At 38.0% G+C, this 21,998-nt stretch overlaps 4 protein-coding genes across 4 annotated transcripts; 3 read left to right on the plus strand and 1 right to left on the minus strand.

Annotated features, from left to right (window-relative positions):
• Window positions 1–1,345: 1,345 nt before the first annotated feature.
• Window positions 1,346–11,289, minus strand: LOC108207926 (uncharacterized). Its single transcript, XM_017378359.2, has 2 exons — window positions 10,759–11,289; window positions 1,346–1,639 (listed from the first exon to the last, which is right to left on the minus strand). The coding sequence occupies exons 1-2, from the start codon at window positions 11,188–11,190 to the stop codon at window positions 1,553–1,555; spliced, it is 519 nt and encodes a 172-aa protein (XP_017233848.1). The 5' UTR covers window positions 11,191–11,289; the 3' UTR covers window positions 1,346–1,552.
• Window positions 11,290–12,356: 1,067 nt separating this feature from the next.
• On the plus strand, window positions 12,357–14,180 carry LOC108207596 (tetrahydroberberine oxidase). The gene has a single exon (XM_017378032.2). It carries the CDS (start codon window positions 12,436–12,438, stop codon window positions 14,029–14,031), a length of 1,596 nt encoding a protein of 531 aa, XP_017233521.1. The 5' UTR covers window positions 12,357–12,435; the 3' UTR covers window positions 14,032–14,180.
• A 1,503-nt stretch (window positions 14,181–15,683) lies between these two features.
• On the plus strand, window positions 15,684–17,285 carry LOC108207597 (berberine bridge enzyme-like 24). Its single transcript, XM_017378033.1, has one exon. It carries the CDS (start codon window positions 15,684–15,686, stop codon window positions 17,283–17,285), a length of 1,602 nt encoding a protein of 533 aa, XP_017233522.1.
• Window positions 17,286–20,364: 3,079 nt separating this feature from the next.
• LOC108207598 (berberine bridge enzyme-like 24) lies at window positions 20,365–21,981 on the plus strand. The gene has a single exon (XM_017378034.1). It carries the CDS (start codon window positions 20,365–20,367, stop codon window positions 21,979–21,981), a length of 1,617 nt encoding a protein of 538 aa, XP_017233523.1.
• The last annotated feature ends 17 nt before the right edge of the window (window positions 21,982–21,998 follow it).

The raw sequence follows: 21,998 nt of genomic DNA on the forward strand, positions 1-21,998 counted from the left end.
CAAATGATGTATTTGGTTAAGACAACTAAAGAAAAGACATATCTAAGGAGATCGAACAAAACACATATTGTCAGAATTCTTCTATACTCAGGAGTTTCAAGAAAATGGTGATATTGATGTACAACAAGTTCGTTCATCCAATAACCTGGTGGATAAACCTGCAAAGTCATTACCGACATCAACATTTGAGAAGTTACGAAGTTATATGGGTATACGAAGATTAAAAGGTCTACTAGATCAAGATGTCGAAATGTGAGTAATTTAATTCAGGGGGAGACTGTACTCTTTTTCCTTCGACAAGGTTTTTATCCCACTGGGTTTTTCCTTGCAAGGTTTTAACGAGGCAGTCAATCTCTATGATAACTCGCATTTGACAATCAAGGGGGAGTGTTATAAAATAATATATTAAGTGATTGTCAAAAGCTTAGTCAAGAAGACTCGCAAATCTTATCAAGTAAGTTTGGTGAAACTTACTAAGGAAGACTCGCAAAGCTTATCAAGGAAGTCCGGCGAAACTTACTAAAGAAGACTCGTATAGCTTATCGAGGAAGACTTACGATACTTACTCGAGAAGAATCGTAATACTTAACCTAGAAGTATTGCAAATCTTAGTTAGGAAGATTCATCAACCAACCTCTATAAATAGCTGGTTCAGTTGAAATGAATTCAATTCTGAAATATTCTGAAATACAACTACTTTCTCTCTCCATCTCCTATTCTCTTTATACTTTCCAGAATAGTTTCCTTTTCTTATTTTTGTATAGTTTAATAGTATATATTACAAGATTTACAACATATTTTACTTTTTTAGGACACCTATTATAACATGTATTAAAGTTTCTCGTAAGGACATGTCTATAAAGTTGTGAAATGGCATTCATCACTTTTTTTTACTTTTTGTTAAAATATTTTGCAAGAATTAAATATTAAATATAAATTCATTTTTTTTCTTTTACAATCCTCGATATCGATATCTTATGATATCTTACATGAGAGGGGTCAAAGTGCGTTATTAGATTGAGAGAATAATGATTAATCGGTCCTTTTTTTTCTGAAAGATATTTTAATTTGAATTAAGAAAACTGTTTAAATTTGATTCAGTAATTTCGATATGGTTTTATCTGAATTTAATTTTAAATATTAAATTTCAATGAGAATTATAATTAGTATACTTTGAGTTTAGAAGTTTGATATGATTAGACCTCACCGTATCACTTAAATTTGTAAGCACTAACATAAAATTTTGGATAAAATAATTTGCAAGAAAATAACAATGCTGCAAAATAGATATCCATTTCCATCATTTTGCTTTAACTCGAACAATACCAACTCGAACGCAAAGATATAGAGTGAAAAGGAAATCACATGTATAATATCAAAGCTAGGCTGTCCGTATATATATAATGGAGCCACTGTCAATCTAAACAAGAGACCTAAATACCATAATTTGAATCAGGGGCAATGGAACAACATGAAGCTCTAGACTGGTTTTTTTGGTATGATCAGCCTTCTTTTACTGGAATCCACAGCCGACATGAACCTATGATCACTCTTAAACAACTCGATGTACCGGAACTCTTTGGCTTGCTGACAAAATTTCATTCATTTTGGCGATCTGAAGCAAGAGATGGTTTATTTTCTGCAAAACAGGGAGCAATAAAATTTTCAGAATGAAACCACAAGTCGCAAAAGAAGAGGGTATTTTGTATGATACGATGCTGAGGTTAAAACGTTTAGTTGTCTACTAAAATATTTGGCCAAGAACAACCGGCCTCAACTCTAATATCATGTTAAGTGATCAAATTTTCTAAAACATCATGATGTTAGAAGAAAGGCGTATCAGAAGCATATTGTATTCTTACACATGATATGTGTATTCGATTGAGATTTTAATGCTGTAAATCACAAGTTTTGATGATCACACTTCAGCAAGCTGCTTTATTATAATAGCCTACTCTTTTGATATTACTTGCTTTAGCCTGCTGTTTTGTATCTGCTAATTCAGTTTTGCAGGAATTGAAAACAGCGAGCTGTTATGTGATAACAGCAAGCTGAACAGAGTCTGGACAGAAGCAGTGTTCTACTCGGATTTTGAACTCAAGATTTATACATGGGTTAGGACTTATATATTGTACATTCTCTGTTTAGTATATGATTTTAGTGAACGTTTTAAGCTCATTTAAAATCAATAAAACGTTTTCTAAATATGGGAAGAAGTTGAGAAGAATTCAAAATCTTTTCTCTTAACAACTTCTATCATATCCCTAAATTATAGGAGCTGATTTGTAATCGTTTTTCAAACTCTAAACTCCTATAGTTTTGCATCTGATTTATCTCCAACGTTCAGAACAACGTTCACAAGATCGTTGATGGAGAAATTCAGATCTCTAGCCGTTATATTATATCAATATATATATGGCTCTTGTGTTTTTCAGAAAAGCAATCAACTCACTTTGAAAAACATCCATCTTTCTCTAAACTTCGAGCTTGAATTGTTCACTGCTATTATATATTATTTAGAGAATACTTTTGAGTTGTAATCATTATTCTTGTAATTGATTATTGTGATTTGTCACTGAAACTAGCAAGGGTTCTTAGTGGATTAGAACGGGAAGAGCTAGGTAATTGGTTACATTGATTCTCAAGGGCAAAGGGTTCAGGAACGAAGGGATTCAAGGAGTTGGAGCTCACGAATTCAGAGGTTCAAGGAACGAGTTGCTTGGAGAAGTCAGTGGGAAGCTAGTTGCAAGTTGCTCAAGGTTAAGGGAATAACAGCAAGCTGTTTCAGTGACTGGGTAAAGGGAAGATATATTATTATTCTGTAATTGTTTGATTTTCAGTAATAATATATTCTCTTACCGAGTTGGTAAGGGACCAGGACGTAGACCATTAGATATAGGGGTCGAACCTGGCTAAAATTGCTTGTGTCTGATTTACTTTTCTGCTCTTTACTGTTTTGCTATCTGCTCTCATAACAGCCTGCTTTAATTGTAAAACAGTAAGCTGAAATATCCGGTAAAAGTTTAAAACTGACATTGGTAGCTAATTACACCTATTCACCCCCCCTTCTAGGTGTTATTTCATTTGGTATCAGAGCCAGGTTTACTAACATTTCTGTAACAGGAAAGTATAGATCCTATGGCTGACCAATTTCAGGGAAAATCAGACTTTAGAGCTCCTCTCCTCACCGGTTCGGACAATTACAATTGGTGGAAAGGACAAATGGAAGCTCATCTCTCCAGAGACCCTCTCATGCAAAGAGTTGTTGAAAGAGGTCCCTATCAATTCCTTGATAAAGATGGCAAAGTCAAAGATATTGATGAACTCACTACCGACGAGCTAACTAAGATGGGTGCAAATGGAAAAGCAAGGAGTACTCTCATCAATGGTCTTAATCAATCTGAATATGACAAGGTGTCATCTCTCAAATCTGCAAAGGAGATATGGGATGCATTGGAAGCTTATCATGAAGGTTCAAAGGGTCTAAGGAAAGTAAAGTTGGGACAACTAATGAAAGAACTTGGTGCTTTCGGTTTGCAAAAGGGAGAAACAATCAAAGAAGCTCAAGCTAGGTTTCAACTCATTGTCAATAACCTAGGGAGACTTGGAAAAATAATTCCTCAATCAGAACTCAACATGAACATTCTCGCCTCTGTTCCATTCGACTTTCAAGCCAAAGTTACTGCCTTGGAAGCTGCTCACAATATTGATACAATGGATCATCTAGCTCTTTTTGCTGAATTGGAACAATTTGAGAGAAAGATGCATGCCAAGAAGCATGATGCTCCAGTTGAGAAAATGAAGAATTTAGCTCTTACTGCTGAAAAGAGCAAGCCAGAATCAGATGAGGAATCAGACGAAGATCTTGCTCTCCTTTCCAAAAAGATTCAACGGATGATTAACAAGCATAGTCAGCTGAAAAAGGAGAAAGGCAAGGACAAGGCTAAGTACTCAAGTAGCAGAAGGCCCTCCAAGGAATCAAAGGATCAGAATTGCTTCGAATGTGGAAAGCCTGGTCACTTCAAGAAGGACTGCTACAAGCTGAAGTCAAAACAGCCTGCTGTTTTTAAAGACAAGAAGAAGAAATCCAAAGCACTTCTGACTTGGAGTGATGATGAAGAAGAATCTGCCTCTAGTGATGACTCTGGTGAGGAAATGATCAATCTTGCACTTGTTGGCATGGAGGATGACAATGTTCAAGGACTCACCGAAGATGGGTTTGTCGAAACTGATTCCGAGGATGACAACAGTGAGGTTAGTTCATTCAAATTTGATCTCTCCAATGATAATTCTGTACTAGAAGAACTAACCATGCAGGAACAAGATCGTATTCCAAGTGAGGAATATAATTCTCTTAAGGCAGAAAACAGCAAGCTGACTGAAAAGAATAACTATCTCAAGAACATGGTTCAAGAGCTTATGCAGAAGATAGATACACTCTTTGACTCCAAAGAGCCTACTCAGGCCATAATCAAGGAACTTCAAGGAAAACTAGATCAATCTGAAGGTTTTCATAAAGTCTTGATGAGAAGAAATGAGGCTCAAAAAGAAGAAATCTCCCAGCTGAAACAAGAGATAGAAGCCAGAGATGCATGCCTAGAGACGTTCAAAATTAAGGAATCCACAAAGCTGCATTCATCTCAGCCTGCTGCCAGTACATCTCAGCCTATTGCAAGTACATCACAGCCCACTGCCACAACAAGACAGCAAGCTGAAAAGATCCAAACTCTTGAAACAGAAGTCTCAAAGCTCAGAAAAGGAATGGGAACTTTTGTTCAAGGAGAAGAAGGTCTGAAATTCATGATGAAAAGCATCAAGGTTCCATTGGATAAAGAAGGAGTTGGTCTCAACTTCAACAAGAAGGGAAATGCTCTTAAGTATGAAGGAAGGCGTGGCAAACCATACAAATATGCTATGCCCTGGAAGGAATGTGCAAAATGTGGAGGAAAAGGACATCTAGCTCAGAATTGCAGAGTCAGACCTCAAAGACAATACTTCCAGAAAAGATCAGAGGGGAAAACAGCCTACTGGAACAAGAAAACAGCTTACCAGAATGGTCCAAACAGAAGCTATATAACTCAGCAGCATACATATCCTACTGTGGTCCAACAATGGATCAAGAAAACTGATTTAAATGCTTTATATGTTCTTGCTTCTAACCAGGGTGGACCCAAACCAATTTGGGTACCAAAGGGTTGAGTTTTGTTTTCTTTGTTTTGCAGATGTGTCTTGCTGCTAAGATCAAGTCTATACAATGGATCATTGATAGTGGCTGTACAAGGCATATGTGTGGAGACAAAACTCAGTTTAAGAGTCTAAAGATGAAAAGAGGAGGAGGTGTAACTATTGGTGATAGTAAGACCCTCCCTATTCTAGGTAAAGGTAAAGTTGGTAATGACACTACCTCTATCTCTAATGTTAGATTTGTTAAAGGCTTGAAATACAATTTGCTTAGTGTAAGTCAATTGCATGATGATGGTCATAAAGTTGAATTTTCTAAGGATAAATGTGTTATTACTGTTGGTACTAACCAGATTCCTCTAGTTGCTAGAAGGAAAGGAAATATATATATCTTAGATTTTGAGTTGCAGAAAACAGCCTGCTGTTTAGCTGCTGTGGATGCTGATCCAACCATTTGGCATAGAAGATTGGGTCATGCTCACATGGACTTGCTTAAGAAGTTGTCAAGCAAGGAGCTAGTGAGGGGTCTGCCCAAATTAAAGTATGCCAAGACCGAAGTGTGTTCAGCATGTCAGCTAGGCAAGCAAATCCAAAGCACTCATAAGGCTAAGAATATGGTATCAACTTCTCAACCTCTAGAACTCTTACACTTAGACTTGTTTGGTCCTGAGGCTTATAAAAGCATTGGAGGTAAGCAATATTGTTTGGTTGTTGTTGATGATTATTTTCGATATTCATGGACTTTATTTCTTCGTACTAAAGATTGTGCATTTGAAGAATTTGAAACTCTAATCAAACTTCTTGAGAATAAGTTGAAAACCAAGCTTATAGGTATAAGGAGTGATCATGGAGGTGAATTCCAAAAGGACTTTATTACATACTGTGAAGAAAGAGGAATCACTCACCAATTCTCAGCTCCAAGGACACCTCAACAAAATGGAGTCGTAAAGCGCAAAAACAGGTCACTTCAGGAAACAGCAAGGACTTTATTGCAAGAAAGCAAGCTGCCAAGAAGTTTCTGGGCAGAAGCGGTCAATACAGCCTGCTATGTTCTGAACAGGGTGATCATCAGGCCTATCTTGAACAAGACTCCATATGAGCTGCTGAGAAATAAAACTCCTAATATCGGGTATTTTAAAGTTTTTGGTTCTAAATGTTTTGTTCTTAAAAAGATTGATAGAGTTGGTAAATTTGATGCTAAATCTTTTGAAGCTATCTTTCTTGGTTATTCTTCAACTAGTCGTGCATATAGATATTATAATTTAGATAAACATACTGTTGAAGAATCTATTGATATTGTCTTCAAAGAACCTAACAATGATCTGCCAAGAGATGAGGAAGATGATGCAGGTATTGATCTAAATGCTCAACCTCCTCCTGGTGAGAAGAAGTCAGATGAAGCTACTACTCCAGCATCTAAGCAAGCTGAAACTCCATCTTCACAAACTGTCACTCCATCACAGCAAGCTGGAACATCATCTCAGCCTACTGGAATGACATCTCAACAAGCTGGATCTTCATCTCAGCAAGGTGGAACAGAATCTCAGCAAGCTGGACTATCCTCTGAAGTGCAAAATCTCTATGACATTCTATCTAAAATGAATCTTGATGGATCAAATGCTCCAAAGGAAAGAAAGAAAGCTTCAGCCTCTCATGAAGAAATATCTCAACAAAATCTGCCAAAGGCTACAAGGACCGTCAAGAACCATCCTCCCGAGTTGGTGATTGGTGATATTACTGAAGGAATAAAGACAAGAAAAGGAAAGGCAAACTTCTGTGCTTATGCTGCCTTTCTAGCTCAAGAAGAACCAAAATCCGTCCAAGAAGCTCTCAAAGATGAAAATTGGATCATGGCTATGCAAGAAGAACTCAACCAATTCGAAAGATGTGATGTATGGGAATTGGTTAAGCGTCCAGAGAATGCATCAGTTGTTGGCACTAGATGGGTATTTAAAAACAAGCTAGATGAAGAAGGTACTGTTACTCGCAACAAGGCAAGGCTTGTGGCTCAAGGATATAACCAGCAAGAAGGCATCGACTATGATCAAACATATGCTCCGGTTGCTCGCTTGGAATCAATCAGAATGCTCTTAGCTTATGCATGCTACAAAAAGATCAAGCTGTTTCAGATGGATGTCAAAAGCGCTTTCCTAAATGGCCTGCTGGAAGAGGAAGTTTATGTAAAACAACCTCCTGGGTTTGAACATGAACAATATCCAGACTACGTCTACAAGTTGAAGAAAGCTCTTTATGGATTGAAACAAGCTCCTAGATCATGGTACAAAAGACTCAGTAAGTTCTTGATTAAGAATGGTTTTGTACGAGGTAAAATTGATCCTACTCTCTTTACAAAATCTCTTAATGGTGAAATCTTAGTAGTTCAAATTTATGTTGATGATATTATCTTTGGATCTACTAATGATGAACTTTGTGAGTGGTTTTCTAAGTGCATGCATAGTGAATTTGACATGAGCATGATGGGTGAGCTCAACTATTTCTTGGGTCTTCAAATCAAGCAGACTCCTGATGGTATCTATGTGCACCAAACAAAATATGTGAAAGAGTTGCTGAAGAGATTTGGATTTGAAAGTGTCAAGCCAAAATCAACTCCAATGCCTCAAAACAGCAAGCTGTTTTCAGATGAATCAGGTAAAAGTGTTGATATAAGACGATATCGAGGTATGATTGGATCTCTATTATATCTAACAGCCTCTAGACCTGATATCATGTATAGTGTTTGTGTTTGTGCACGCTTTCAAGCTAATCCCAAGGAGTCCCACTTAAATGCTATTAAAAGGATTTTTCGTTACTTAAGTGGTACTATTAATCTTGGCTTATTCTATCCTATTTCGAATACATTTGATCTTGTTGGGTATAGTGATGCAGACTATGCAGGATCACAAACGGATAGAAAAAGCACAAGTGGTGTTTGCAACTTTCTTGGTTCTAGCTTGGTATGTTGGCAAAGCAAGAAGCAAACATCTGTAGCTCTCTCTACAACTGAAGGCGAATATCTAGCTGCAGGGAGCTGTTGTTCTCAAATTCTATGGATGATGCAAACTCTCAAGGATTTTGGAATCAAATGTGAAAAAGTTCTAATTTACTGTGACAACACTAGCACAATAAATATCTCAGAAAATCCAGTTCTTCACTCTCGCACAAAGCATATCGACGTCCGACATCATTTCTTGCGAGACAATGTGGCTAAAGGTAAAATTAATCTTGTTTATGTCCCTACAGAATATCAACTTGCTGATATTTTCACCAAGCCTCTTCCTGAAGAAAGATTTCTAATCATTCGAAGAGAATTGGGCATGTGCACTGTTTAAAACAGCAAGCTGCTACCGGTATGTAGCTTACCCTTTATGCTGATTAAGGGGGAGAATATTTCAGGAGTAAGTAAATGTTATTTAGTGGAATGTATTTTTGTTGATTTGTTGTTGGACTAACAAGATTGCAGGAATTATAAAATTCAGGGGGAGAATCTCCTGAAATAAGTGTAATCATCAAAAAGGGGGAGATTGTAAATCACAAGTTTTGATGATCACACTTCAGCAAGCTGCTTTATTATAATAGCCTACTCTTTTGATATTACTTGCTTTAGCCTGCTGTTTTGTATCTGCTAATTCAGTTTTGCAGGAATTGAAAACAGCGAGCTGTTATGTGATAACAGCAAGCTGAACAGAGTCTGGACAGAAGCAGTGTTCTACTCGGATTTTGAACTCAAGATTTATACATGGGTTAGGACTTATATATTGTACATTCTCTGTTTAGTATATGATTTTAGTGAACGTTTTAAGCTCATTTAAAATCAATAAAACGTTTTCTAAATATGGGAAGAAGTTGAGAAGAATTCAAAATCTTTTCTCTTAACAACTTCTATCATATCCCTAAATTATAGGAGCTGATTTGTAATCGTTTTTCAAACTCTAAACTCCTATAGTTTTGCATCTGATTTATCTCCAACGTTCAGAACAACGTTCACAAGATCGTTGATGGAGAAATTCAGATCTCTAGCCGTTATATTATATCAATATATATATGGCTCTTGTGTTTTTCAGAAAAGCAATCAACTCACTTTGAAAAACATCCATCTTTCTCTAAACTTCGAGCTTGAATTGTTCACTGCTATTATATATTATTTAGAGAATACTTTTGAGTTGTAATCATTATTCTTGTAATTGATTATTGTGATTTGTCACTGAAACTAGCAAGGGTTCTTAGTGGATTAGAACGGGAAGAGCTAGGTAATTGGTTACATTGATTCTCAAGGGCAAAGGGTTCAGGAACGAAGGGATTCAAGGAGTTGGAGCTCACGAATTCAGAGGTTCAAGGAACGAGTTGCTTGGAGAAGTCAGTGGGAAGCTAGTTGCAAGTTGCTCAAGGTTAAGGGAATAACAGCAAGCTGTTTCAGTGACTGGGTAAAGGGAAGATATATTATTATTCTGTAATTGTTTGATTTTCAGTAATAATATATTCTCTTACCGAGTTGGTAAGGGACCAGGACGTAGACCATTAGATATAGGGGTCGAACCTGGCTAAAATTGCTTGTGTCTGATTTACTTTTCTGCTCTTTACTGTTTTGCTATCTGCTCTCATAACAGCCTGCTTTAATTGTAAAACAGTAAGCTGAAATATCCGGTAAAAGTTTAAAACTGACATTGGTAGCTAATTACACCTATTCACCCCCCCTCTAGGTGTTATTTCAAATGCATTGTTTTTAGTCTATAGATTTTAATGGATTGTATGGGATTTTGATTTTGTGCGGATTCTTGACGAAATGTCGCAGAGTTGATAGGATTTAGGCACAATGCTTCAAAATCCCATTGAATTTGGTGGGATTTCAAAAAACTTAAAATACACTGAAGAATGCCACAAAATCCATCATTTTATGAAATGAAAAAAAATCCATCAGCATTTGAATACCATCAGATTTTAATGGATTTCAAACAATCCCAATCGAATACCCTCGGATTTTAAAGCATAATTTAAAATCCCAATTGAATACCACCAGATTTTGTAGCATAATTTAAAATCCCAATTGAATACCTCAATATTTTAATGGATTTCAAACAATCCCAATCGAATACCCTCGAATTTCATGAATGCAAAAAAATGCTTTAAAATCCCAATCCAATACACCCCTCTAAATGTTAACATTTGATCAAAATCAGCAGACTGACATTGCTCATAGGTATTGATGTATTGTTGTATAAATGGATCACCATATTTCCTAGTTCGGAAATGGTAAAAGCTGTGGGGAGTATTGCCTTGTAAACACAAAATTTATTAGATTCTCATGGGTGGATTCTGTTAGAAAATATATGATACTGATAAACCCTCCTAACATCTCGAGAATTGGAAAAAATTGGTCAATATTAGAGCTCAGACTCGCTAGAAATTCAAGTTCGATGACCTGCGACCCCAACAGTTTTTAATAATCGACGGGCGATTCCAAATTTTGTACAAACTCAGTAACTAAGAGGCCTTTAAATAACAATCAAAGAACAACAGAACCACACTGCACAAAAAATGTAACTAACTTCATTTGAAGGTAACTGTTAATGCAAGACGAACCTGATCTTTCTCTCTGCTCAGAAGCCTCCAGTGGTCCTCATATTTCTCCGGCCTCCTCCCCCACTTCTTCATCTTCCGATACAAAACAATCACCACAAGTCCAGCAGCAGCAAGCGGCCACAATTTTGCCACATAAACCGCAAGAAATCGGAACTTATAAGCAACCCGAAAAATTCCAGAGTTGATGATTTTCAAGCACTCCTTCCACCGCCCATCATCACCTCCTCCCTGTGGCACTTGATGAATTTTATGACTGATGTCCTCCTCTGACTCTGAGTAGTCTGGAGTAGTGAGTGGCAAGTCTTGGTGATTGTCAGGAGGAAAAATCGAAGCCTCGCTCGAACTGGTATTATCAATAATGACAAACTCATCTGTATCAAATTGAAGAAGATGATCCCGTTCTGTTACTTCTTCCCATATATTTTCCTCCATTGTACTTTGGTTTTTCTTGCAGAGTTTCTGGTTCACTTAAATTTTCTTCTGGACTATTTGAGCAAACCAGTATTACTGGAGACCACCAGGTGCTAATATATGTGGTGCACATAAATCATAAACAAAATTTGACGATATTTTATGGTGCGAGGATACCGGACATAATGATTATTAGCCCTTAAATCAACTAAAATAAAAGATAGGGAGATTTTAAAGAAGTAGCATCATTTTGTGTGTCTTTTATCATTTATTAATTTATTTTAAATGCTAAAATTTATTAAATTCAGTGATATGTAAAAAATAATAAATTCGATTGACATGTATTTTATTAATTTTTTATAAAAAATTAAAATTATCAAATCGGACTTGCAGCGACTAAATTAATCATGCTACTGTTTTTATAAATAAGCACATACCCATTGAAGCTAGAAATAAAGATTTTAATAAAGATTTCAGTTACCTCTTTCAGGAGATAGCATTACTAGTCTTGAGCTAAGCTCTTTTATTATGACTTATGAGCTCTTCATTGTAAGCTGGTGAGTAAGCAATGGTTTGGACTACAGAGCTTATTCAACCCCATCCAGTTTTCCTTCATATTTATAATAATTTAAGAAGATATATCAAATAAACATTTTATCCGACCAATCTAGTATCCGGTAAGTTTGGATGATTTTATTGGACTATATATCATCTTATTAGATAAATTTTTACAGTCCCGAAATGATATTATAACACTCTTATACCTCATGAACGTGAATCACATGAATCATTGTATACAAGGTACTTTTTATCTACTACTATTGTTTAAAAGTTTACCCCGGAAAGCATTGTTTACGCCATTAAAGCTATACATTTTGAATATAATATAACGTTATAATTAATTAATTGTCCCGGTGATACTATGACGACATTGATCATTGGGTTATGGCTTCATGTCTAATTAAACATGACTGTTAGATACAAAGGTTATAACATGTGAATTACGATTAAGTGTATATAGGAGCCGTTTGGTGAGTTTAAAATAAGGTTTTATATAACGAAAAGATGGTCGCAAGCAGGAAGGTTTTATATGTACCAGTGACAGACTGACAGGTACATTTTCCCAAGGGATTAGGTTGCTGGCTGGCTTAACTTCTTCTGCGACTTATATTGTCTTCATTTTTGTTTTCTTTCGGGGTAGTTAATAGATCATTCACTATTTTAGCAAGCGAAACATGCATATTTTCTCACATCGCAAACAAAACAATGAAGTTTCCAACGTTTTCTCTTGCATTCTTCTTTGTTTCAACTTTTTCATGGTCTGCATTAGCTTCATCCGAACCTAATTATATCAAACTCGATTTCGTTTCTTGCCTCAGAGCTTCAATCACCGTCGTCTACACCCCAACCGACTCAAACTACACTTCCGCCTTGCTATACTCCATAAATAATCTCCGTTTCGCGCAACCGCAAACTCCTAAACCCATAGCCATTGCGATTCCAGGCTCCGAGCCAGAAATAGTCGCGGCCATATTTTGCTGCAAAACATATGGACTCGAAATGAGGGTGCGGAGTGGTGGTCATAGCTTCGAGGGACTATCTTACGTAGCCAATGTCACATTTATGGTGCTCGATTTACGCTCTTTTAATAATGTCACGGCTGATCTTACTACAGCCACTGCATGGGTTGATAGCGGAGTTACAAATGGCGAACTTTACTACTGGATTTTTCGAGCTAGTTCGGCCTATGGATTTCCATCGGGCTTATGGTCGAACGTGGGAGTAGGCGGAATTATTAGCGGTGGAGGGTACGGAATGATGAGGAGAAAATTTGGATTAGCGGCTGATCAAGTGATTGATGCTCGGTTAATTGATGCTAATGGTGTAATTCATACTAGATTAACGATGGGGGAAGAGCTGTTTTGGGCTATTAGAGGCGGCGGAGGTGGGAGCTTCGGAATTGTTGTTTCTTGGCGAGTCAATTTAATTCCTGTCCCTGAAATTGTGACTGTTTTTCGAGTTACTCGGACTTTAGAGCAGAATCTGACGAGTATTTTTTACCGTTGGCAATCCGTGGCAGCGAATTTTCCATACGAGATGGATATCAGGTGTACAGGGCAAGCAGTGCAGAGCGAGGCGAGTCCACGGGCTGATAAGATGACGATGGCTATGTTATTCGAGTCGTTGTATCTTGGTGGAGCAGAGGAGATGCTTTTAGTAATGCAAGATGAATTCCCTGAGTTGGGGTTGGTAAGAGAAGATTGTTCCGAAGTGAGTTGGATTCAAGCTATGCAGTTTTTCTCAAACTTTCCGCTTGAAGCGCCTCCTGAGATCCTGCTCGATAAGACTCTGTTACCAAGGCCGGCTTTCAAAGGAAGATCCGATTTCACTCAAGTGCCGATTCCTGTACAAGGGCTAGAAGGCGTATGGGACTTTATGTTCCAGCTACCTGCTCAAGCCGCAACATTGCAATTCACCCCTTTCGGGGGGAGAATGAGTGAGATATCAGACTCCGCGATCCCCTTCCCATACCGGGCTGGATACTTGTACATGATTAATTTCTTTGCATTGACGGATGTGGATGAAGCAGGGAGGATGGACTGGGTGAGAAACTTGGATACGTATTTTACTCCGTATGTTACGAGTAACCCTAGAAGTGCGTACGTGAATTATGTGAATCTCTGGATGGGAACCAACAATCCAACAGGAACTACAAGCTATGCTCAGGCTCTGCAATGGGGTGAACGCTACTTCAAGAATAATTTCCGCAGGTTGGTTGATATAAAAACACTGGTTGATCCTGGTAACTTCTTCAGGCACGAGCAAAGTATTCCTCCGTTTTCATTATTTAACGATGTGTGATTCTTAAATTTCACCTTCCCGAGTCGTGCTTGGTTTCTTTGTATGATTAAATAAACGTCACTCGGGGTGGTTGTGTATTTGTTGTCTCTGTTCTTTACCTTTTCAAGTGTATGTTCGTTGTGATGTGAATCCTCGTTATTATACTATCAGTCTATCACCTGTAAAGTGAACAAATGCATGCATTGCAAAGTAGCTTGAGTGGTTTGCTGACGGCAGTGGTGTGTTGATGTGTTATATGTAATAGAAAGAAGCATAAGCAAGGAGCGTACCGTCAGCTCTGGAATTTTTCGCGTAGAAATTGACTTAAAAGTCGGAAGTTAGTTTGAGGTATTTTTTCGGCAATTTATTTTTTTTGAATTTTTTTCTTGATAAAAATTACCCATTAGTCATAAGTTATTCATAAATCACTTTGATTTTATTATTATATTTTAAATAACCTATAAGTCATTAATAAGTCAGAAATTACTCGAACAAATATTTTAAACCATCAAGTCACTTTATGTCATAAGTCACAAGTTCAGTCAAACGCCCCTCCCTATCTCATTTGGCTTATGTCTTGCTTCCGAGTTTTTTAGGAGAGAAAGTAAGTGAAAGCAAATGAACTTTCACTTTTTATCCCACTTTTTGAGTGAAACTATGTTATAATTACATTCATTTTCACTTGTTTTCGTCCTTTAAAAAAACTCGGGAGCACAGTTGGGAACGAAAATGATATAACTTTACTTCCTTTTTACTTACTTTCCTCCTTGTTTATAACTTGAGAGCAGAGCATTACTTTTGTGGAATGTCATTGAAAGTAAAGATACTGCCAAAACTTGTTTTGGGCAGTGGTGAATCCATTCATGTTCTGTCTGGAACAAGATAGATTTATGTAGATACCAAAATTTGATGCAGCTGCTGCAGCTACAGCACATTTGCAAAGGGGTGCATTGTCAAGTTGATTTCACGTGTAATTTTGATCTTCTGTCTCTGATTTGTGTAAGATTTTTTGGCACCTAAACATCCTACTTTGGTTGTTTAACTTGTGAAATGCAGATGCGAATTCACAGGCACAAGCTTATAGACAGATTGTCGATCTCCGCAGAAAATTTCTAGTACCATGGTTAACTATAAAACATGCAATTACTTTGAGAAAAGATAATTTTCTCAAAGCTAGTGTGCTTAGACAGTAGGATTAATACAAAATTTACAATTTGGTCACTGCAAAATATTTAACGACTGACTTGGCCTTTCTTCTTGATTTTATAATTTGCAGTGTGAATTCTGATCTTCTGAACCGGTTTGATAAATTTTAGTGTTGTTGCAACACTCCCTCTATTTTTATTTTTTGCCACGCCTCCATTTTATTTTAGTATAACTGTATAAGCAAATAGTGTAATGATGAGAAGTAGATTTATTTGCATGCAACCGTAGTCTTCTGGAGACTTCTCTCGACTCTGACGGTGATAACGATATGCCTTGCAAGATTTCAAAACATGATCAGTGCTAGATTTCAAGACATGATCCAGATTTCTACTTGATTGTACTTGTAGGGTATTTGTTGTAGAAATTTCTTAGTATTATTATTGCTTGCCTCAAAGCCTCTGTATATAGTCCACATTTCATACTCCATCAAACTCCCCAACCCACTTGGCATACACAAATCTACGACAATGGAGCTCCAAGCTACACAAATCTCTCTCTCTTTCCTTCTTGTCATCTCGTCTCTCTTGTTCTCATCAGCTTCAAACTCAGATGAATTCGTCCAGTGCCTAACCAAACTTTCCAAAGACTCTGCACCCACAATCTCGAAGCTCATTTTCACCCCGAAAAACTCCTCATACACTGAGGCCTTACTATACTCCATCAACAATCTCCGTTTCACCAGGCCGACTACTCCGAAGCCTCGAGTCATCATCACCCCCACCACCGAATCTCAAGTCCAGTCCGTCATCTACTGCGCCAAAAAGACTAATCTTGAGATCAGGATACGCAGTGGCGGACACAGCTTGGAAGGCCTTTCTTACGTTGCGTATGTCCCGTTTGTCATACTGGATTTACGTAACTTCAATAAGGTCACCCCTCACGTCCCTAGCGCAACCACTTGGGTTGGCGGAGGCGTCACGAACGGCGAACTCTATTATAGAATCTCTCAGGCCACATCGGATTACGGATTTCCATCCGGCCTGTGGGGAAACATTGGAGTCGGGGGCCTAATCAGTGGAGGAGGATACGGAATGATGAGGCGAAAATACGGGCTCGCGGCTGATCAAGTTATTGATGCGAAATTAATCGACGTGCATGGGAGAATTCTTGACAGGCAAGCAATGGGAGAAGATTTGTTCTGGGCGATTCGAGGAGGCGGCGGGGGAAGTTTCGGTGTTGTCCTCGCCTGGAAAGTAAATCTTGTTCGGGTCCCGAGGACCGTAACTGTTTTCAGAGTATACAGAAGCCTGGCGCAAAACATGACAAATATTTTCTACAAATGGCAATCGGTGGCGCCTCGGTTTCCTAAAGAGCTCGATATCAGATGTAATGGACAAATATTTTTGAGCGAGAATAGTACGAGGCCTGACAAGAAAATAATGGTGATGAATTTCGAATCGTTGTATCTCGGACGAGTTGATAGTCTTCTTAAGGTGATGCTAAAGCAATTCCCTGAGCTGGGATTGGTTAGAGAAGATTGTTTCGAAGTTAGTTGGATTCAAGCTATGGTATTTTTCACGAACTTGCCACTTGAGACACCACCAGAGGTGTTGCTTGATAAAACGGCCTTGCCCCGATTTGATTTTAAAGGCCGGTCCGATTTCACTGCAAAGCCGATTCCCGTACAAGGGTTTGAAGGGATATGGGATTTCATGTTTCAACTCCCGAACGGAACTGCGATGTTGCAATTTACTCCGTTCGGGGGACGAATGAGTGAGATAGCGGAAACTGCATTGCCGTTTCCATATCGAGCTGGGTACTTGTACATGATAAATTTATATGCATTGACGGATGTGGACCAGGCGAATCGGTTGCAATGGGTGAGAAACATTGATGCGTATTTGGCTCCCTATGTGACAAGTAACCCGAGAAGTGCTTACGTGAATTATGCGAATCTTTGGATGGGAACTAACAATCCCAGAGGCAGAACAAGCTATGCTCGAGCAAGTAAATGGGGGAAACGTTATTTCAAGAATAATTTTGATAGGTTGGTTTGGATTAAGTCTAAGATTGATCCCGATAACTTCTTTTGTCATGAGCAAAGTATCCCACCATCCACTGCACAATAACAATAAAAATCTATTATCTTAAGGGCTAATAGTGTTGCAGTACAGTATAGCGCAACGAATATTCAATTCTTTTACACTGCATCCGCCCATGATTTAGTATGAACAAATTGCCGGTTATTTAATAAAATTCAAACTATTAGTACTGTCAGGTAGTGCTTGGTTTCGAATTTAGCTTTCTAAATCAATTCGAGCTTGGAGTTTCATCTCAGAGAATTATACATTTCGTTGCACTGTCAACTTGTAATTTCTGTGAAAACTATAGATTCGGAAAGTACTACAAAGCCCCAGCTTAATTGGTGGTGCCAAAAAAAACATGGTGGAAAAAATTAGCGAGTGTTCAGATGAATCAGGAGACTAAGAAAACAGTTTTTCTGGATGTTTAGAACTCAGAGTTAAGCCCTCTTTTGTAAGCTAGAACTTGAGTCTGGTTGCTGACGGCCAGCACAAGCAGAAACTTGTGTGTTTATGTGTTATATGTACCAGAAAGAAGCATAAGCAAGGAACATACTGTCAATAAAATGTCAAATCACCTTTAATGTCAAACAAGTTTTTAATTTTAAATTAAAAAAAATTCGTGTTCAATAAGCTTCGGGGGCTCTTTAAAAAGAGCAATGCTAGGGACCCCAAAATTTGTCCCCAAATTATTTTCCCAAATGACATGGCAAACACATGGCGGAATTTGGTTGGGTGGTTTATGTGCATACAGGGGGTCCCATTATTTATTAGTATAAGTATAACCAATCACAACTTGCCACATAGATTTGGGAACAAAATTTGGGGTACTTAACATTTTCTCTTTAAAAATTTAAGAATCTCCTTTATATCTTCTCTTATGAGAGGTGCTCTTAACTTAATATTATTGAATGTAATGTTCTTTTCCCTCTAATTGTATTCACTTCTCTCTTCAACCTTTTTTCATATAATAAAATATAAATAGAAAGCAAGTATAAAAAGCATGCATGATTGGAGTTGTCACCATATTTTTAATGTATTAATTTGTGAGAAATCATATATTATATTATTTATTAAAGATTGATTTAGGAGTCCCATCGAAAATGCTCTCAGCTCTGGAATTTTTCACGTCTTCTACTTCCAAATTTACAGACTTCTTTATACCCTCTTCTATCTCTGATTTGTGCAAGAATTTTTTGCCCCTAATCATCATAATTTGGTTGTTTTGTGAAATGCAGATGCGAATTTACAGGCACAAGCTTATAGACAAATGAAACTCCATTTTATTTTATAGTATAAGCAAATAGCTAGTGTATTGATAAGAAGCAGATTTATTTGCATGCAACCGTAGTCTTCTGGAGATTTCTCTAGGCTCTGGTGGTGATAAGTGATAACGATATGCCTTGCAAGATTTCAAAACATGATCCAGATATCTACTTGATTGGAGATTGGACACATTATCGTTATTTCTCTCTGAATTCAGCTTCATTGATCATCAATTCATCAAAATTTTATTACATTAGCCCTCATCTTCAAGCTACAGCTGTAACTGTAATCATATTCATAAAACTCCTATTCCTTCATTTGACACATCAATAATCATATTTAAAATTATTACTCCCTCCGTCCCCCTCAATTGTTTACCTTGGAGGGGGACACGGAGACCAAGACAATGCATGAAAAATGAGTAAAGTTAGATGAAAAGTGGGTAAAGTTGTGAGACCCATCAATATTTAATAATAGATTTGAGATAGTGGAAGAAAGTAGTGGGTGTAATAGTAGTTTTTATTGTTAAATATGAGATAGTGGGGGAAGATAGTGGGTGTAATGATGGAAAAAACTTACTATTTATGGTAACATAAAGAAATGAGAGGGACATCCCAAAATAGTAACTGTAAAGAAATAAGAGGCAGAGGTGGTACATTAATAATAAGCTAATTCTTTTCGTTTGACCATTCACTTTTGTAAAATACATCAGCATAAAGATAATATTGTAAAACTAGTCTTTTAAATGAACTGCCTTTTTTTTACTGGATACTTTTTGTTGTATGTTCATACTCCCTCAGTGCCAAAGATTGCTGCTGCTGTCCTCTCTGGGAGAGCAAGTATTGACGACCTTATGTCTGTGGAACAGGTGCTCCAGCTCATGGGGTTCTAGGATTTTCTTATGTATCTTTATCTTCAATGTCTCAGGATTTGCTGCTGTCTCTTTTGGTTTAGTTTATTGCTGGGTAGGTAGCTGTTGTTCCTTTTGTCTGTCTGTAGTTTTAGTTCTTAGCTAGACGCCAGAAATCCTGGGACATGTATCATCTACTGTGTATTACAATTTTTAATTTTTTAAAATAATAAAAGAATCATCCTCGATGTTTGGTAAAAAAATGGTCAATATAATTATTAAAAGTCAAAACAAACAACAAAAACAGTGTTGTAAAAAGCGGAAATTGAACTTAATCGGTGAATTCATGGAACAAGGATTAATCGTAGATTGATTGGGAATTAATCGGATGATTAATTGAATAACCGGATATTTAATCAGTTTTGTGAGCTATGGAGCAGGGATTAATCGGTGATTAATCGTGATTAGTTCATGATTAATCACAAACTTTTAGAATAGAGCCTAAAAGAGAAACATAGTGTATTAAACTACACAAATTACTAAAATTCTGAAAATTGTAAAGAAAAAGGTAATATCCGTGAGAATAATACTATGTATCCCAAATTTTGTCCATGATTTCCTGCCCCCCAAAAATGTTGTGTAAACAAAATACTAATTTTAATTCGGTGATTTACGTACGTGGATACACGAGCCTCATTATTATTAGTGGAAGGAAAATTCATATTAAAAAAAATAGAAATAAATTTTGGATATCTTATATTTTTCTATCCGCAAAGCAGTAAAAGAAGAAATGAAAGTAATTACTAATTTAAAGTGATATCAGCAGAGGACAGAGGTCAAAATGAACAATTAATTCAATTGATATCACAATAGGCAGCAGAGGTCAAATTGTAGGTATTTGTTGTAGAAATTTCTTAGTACATTACTATTGCTTGCCTCAATGCCTCTGTATATGTAGTCCGCATTCATATCAAACTCCCCAACCCACTTTCCATACACAAATCTACTACAATGGAGCTCCCAACTAGACAAATCTCTCTCTCTTTTCTTCTTGTCATCTCCACTCTCTTATTCTCATCGGCTTCAAACTCAGACGAATTCGTCCAGTGCCTAACCAAACTTTCCAAAGAGTCTGCCCCCACAGTCTCGAAGCTCATTTTCACCCCAAAAAACTCCTCATACAACGCAGCCTTACTATACTCCATCAACAATCTCCGTTTCACCAGGCCAACTACCCCGAAGCCTCGAGTCATCATCACCCCCACCACCGAATCTCAAGTCCAATCCGTCATCTACTGCGCCAAAAAGACTAATCTCGAGATCAGGATTCGCAGTGGCGGACACAGCTTCGAAGGCCTTTCTTACGTTTCGTATGTCCCGTTCGTCATACTCGACTTACGCAACTTCAATCAGGTCACGCCTGACCTCCGTAGCGCAACCGCTTGGGTTGGCGGAGGCGTCACGAACGGCGAACTCTATTACAGAATCTCTCAGGCCACGTCGGATTACGGCTTTCCGTCTGGCCTGTGGGGAAACGTTGGAGTCGGGGGACTAATCAGCGGAGGAGGATACGGAATGATGAGGCGAAAATACGGGCTCTCGGCTGATCAAGTTATCGATGCGAAATTAATCGACGTGCATGGGAAAATTCTTGACAGGAAAGCAATGGGAGAAGATTTGTTCTGGGCGATTCGGGGAAGCGGAGGGGGGAGTTTCGGTGTCGTCATAGCCTGGAAAGTAAATCTTGTTCGGGTCCCGAGGACCGTGACGGTTTTCAGAGTATACAGAAGCCTGGCGCAGAACATGACAAATATTTTCTATAAATGGCAATCGGTGGCGCCTCGGTTTCCTAAAGAGCTCGATATCAGATGTAACGGACAAATATTTTTGAGCGAGAATAGTACGAGGCCTGACAAGAAGATAATGGTGATGAATTTCGAATCGTTGTACCTCGGCCGAGTTGATAGTCTTCTCAAGGTGATGAAACAGCAGTTCCCTGAGCTGGGATTGGTTAGAGAAGATTGTTTCGAAGTTAGTTGGATTCAAGCTATGGTATTTTTCACGAACTTGCCGCTTGAGACACCCCCAGAGGTGTTGCTTAATAGAACTATCCTCAACCGAATCGATTTTAAGGGCCGGTCCGATTTCACTACAAAGCCGATTCCTATAAAAGGACTTGAAGGGATATGGGATTTCATGTTTCAGCTCCCGAATGGAACCGCATTTTTGCAGTTCACGCCGTTCGGGGGCCGAATGAGTGAGATACCGGATACGGCATTGCCGTTTCCGTATCGAGCCGGGTACTTGTACATGATAAACTTATATGCATTGACGGACGAGGATGAAGCGAATCGGCTACAATGGGTGAGAAACATTGATGACTATTTGGCTCCCTATGTGACAAGTAACCCGAGAAGTGCTTATGTGAATTACGCCAATCTTTGGATGGGAACTAACAATCCCAGAGGCAAAACGAGCTATGCTCAAGCAAGCAAATGGGGGAAACGTTACTTCAAGAATAATTTCGATAGGCTGGTTCGAATTAAATCCAAGGCCGATCCCGATAACTTCTTTCGTCATGAGCAGAGTATCCCACCGATTTCGCTATCGCTTTGGTCCGATATGTAGGATGCCAGTGTGGCGTC

Source organism: Daucus carota, chromosome 2, assembly GCF_001625215.2.
Source record: "Daucus carota subsp. sativus chromosome 2, DH1 v3.0, whole genome shotgun sequence".
Lineage (NCBI taxonomy): Eukaryota > Viridiplantae > Streptophyta > Magnoliopsida > Apiales > Apiaceae > Daucus > Daucus carota.

What these genes read in the sequence shown, in the direction of transcription:
- LOC108207926 (XM_017378359.2), bottom strand. Translation starts at nt 11,190, where the DNA reads ATGGAGGAAAATATATGGGAAGAAGTAACAGAACGGGATCATCTTCTT. An exon ending in TGAGCAGAGAGAAAGATCAG is followed by an intron (nt 1,640 to 10,758) that starts GTTCGTCTTGCA and finishes CCTGTTTTGCAG; the next exon opens with AAAATAAACCATCTCTTGCT.
- LOC108207596 (XM_017378032.2), top strand. Translation starts at nt 12,436, where the DNA reads ATGAAGTTTCCAACGTTTTCTCTTGCATTCTTCTTTGTTTCAACTTTT.
- LOC108207597 (XM_017378033.1), top strand. Translation starts at nt 15,684, where the DNA reads ATGGAGCTCCAAGCTACACAAATCTCTCTCTCTTTCCTTCTTGTCATC.
- LOC108207598 (XM_017378034.1), top strand. Translation starts at nt 20,365, where the DNA reads ATGGAGCTCCCAACTAGACAAATCTCTCTCTCTTTTCTTCTTGTCATC.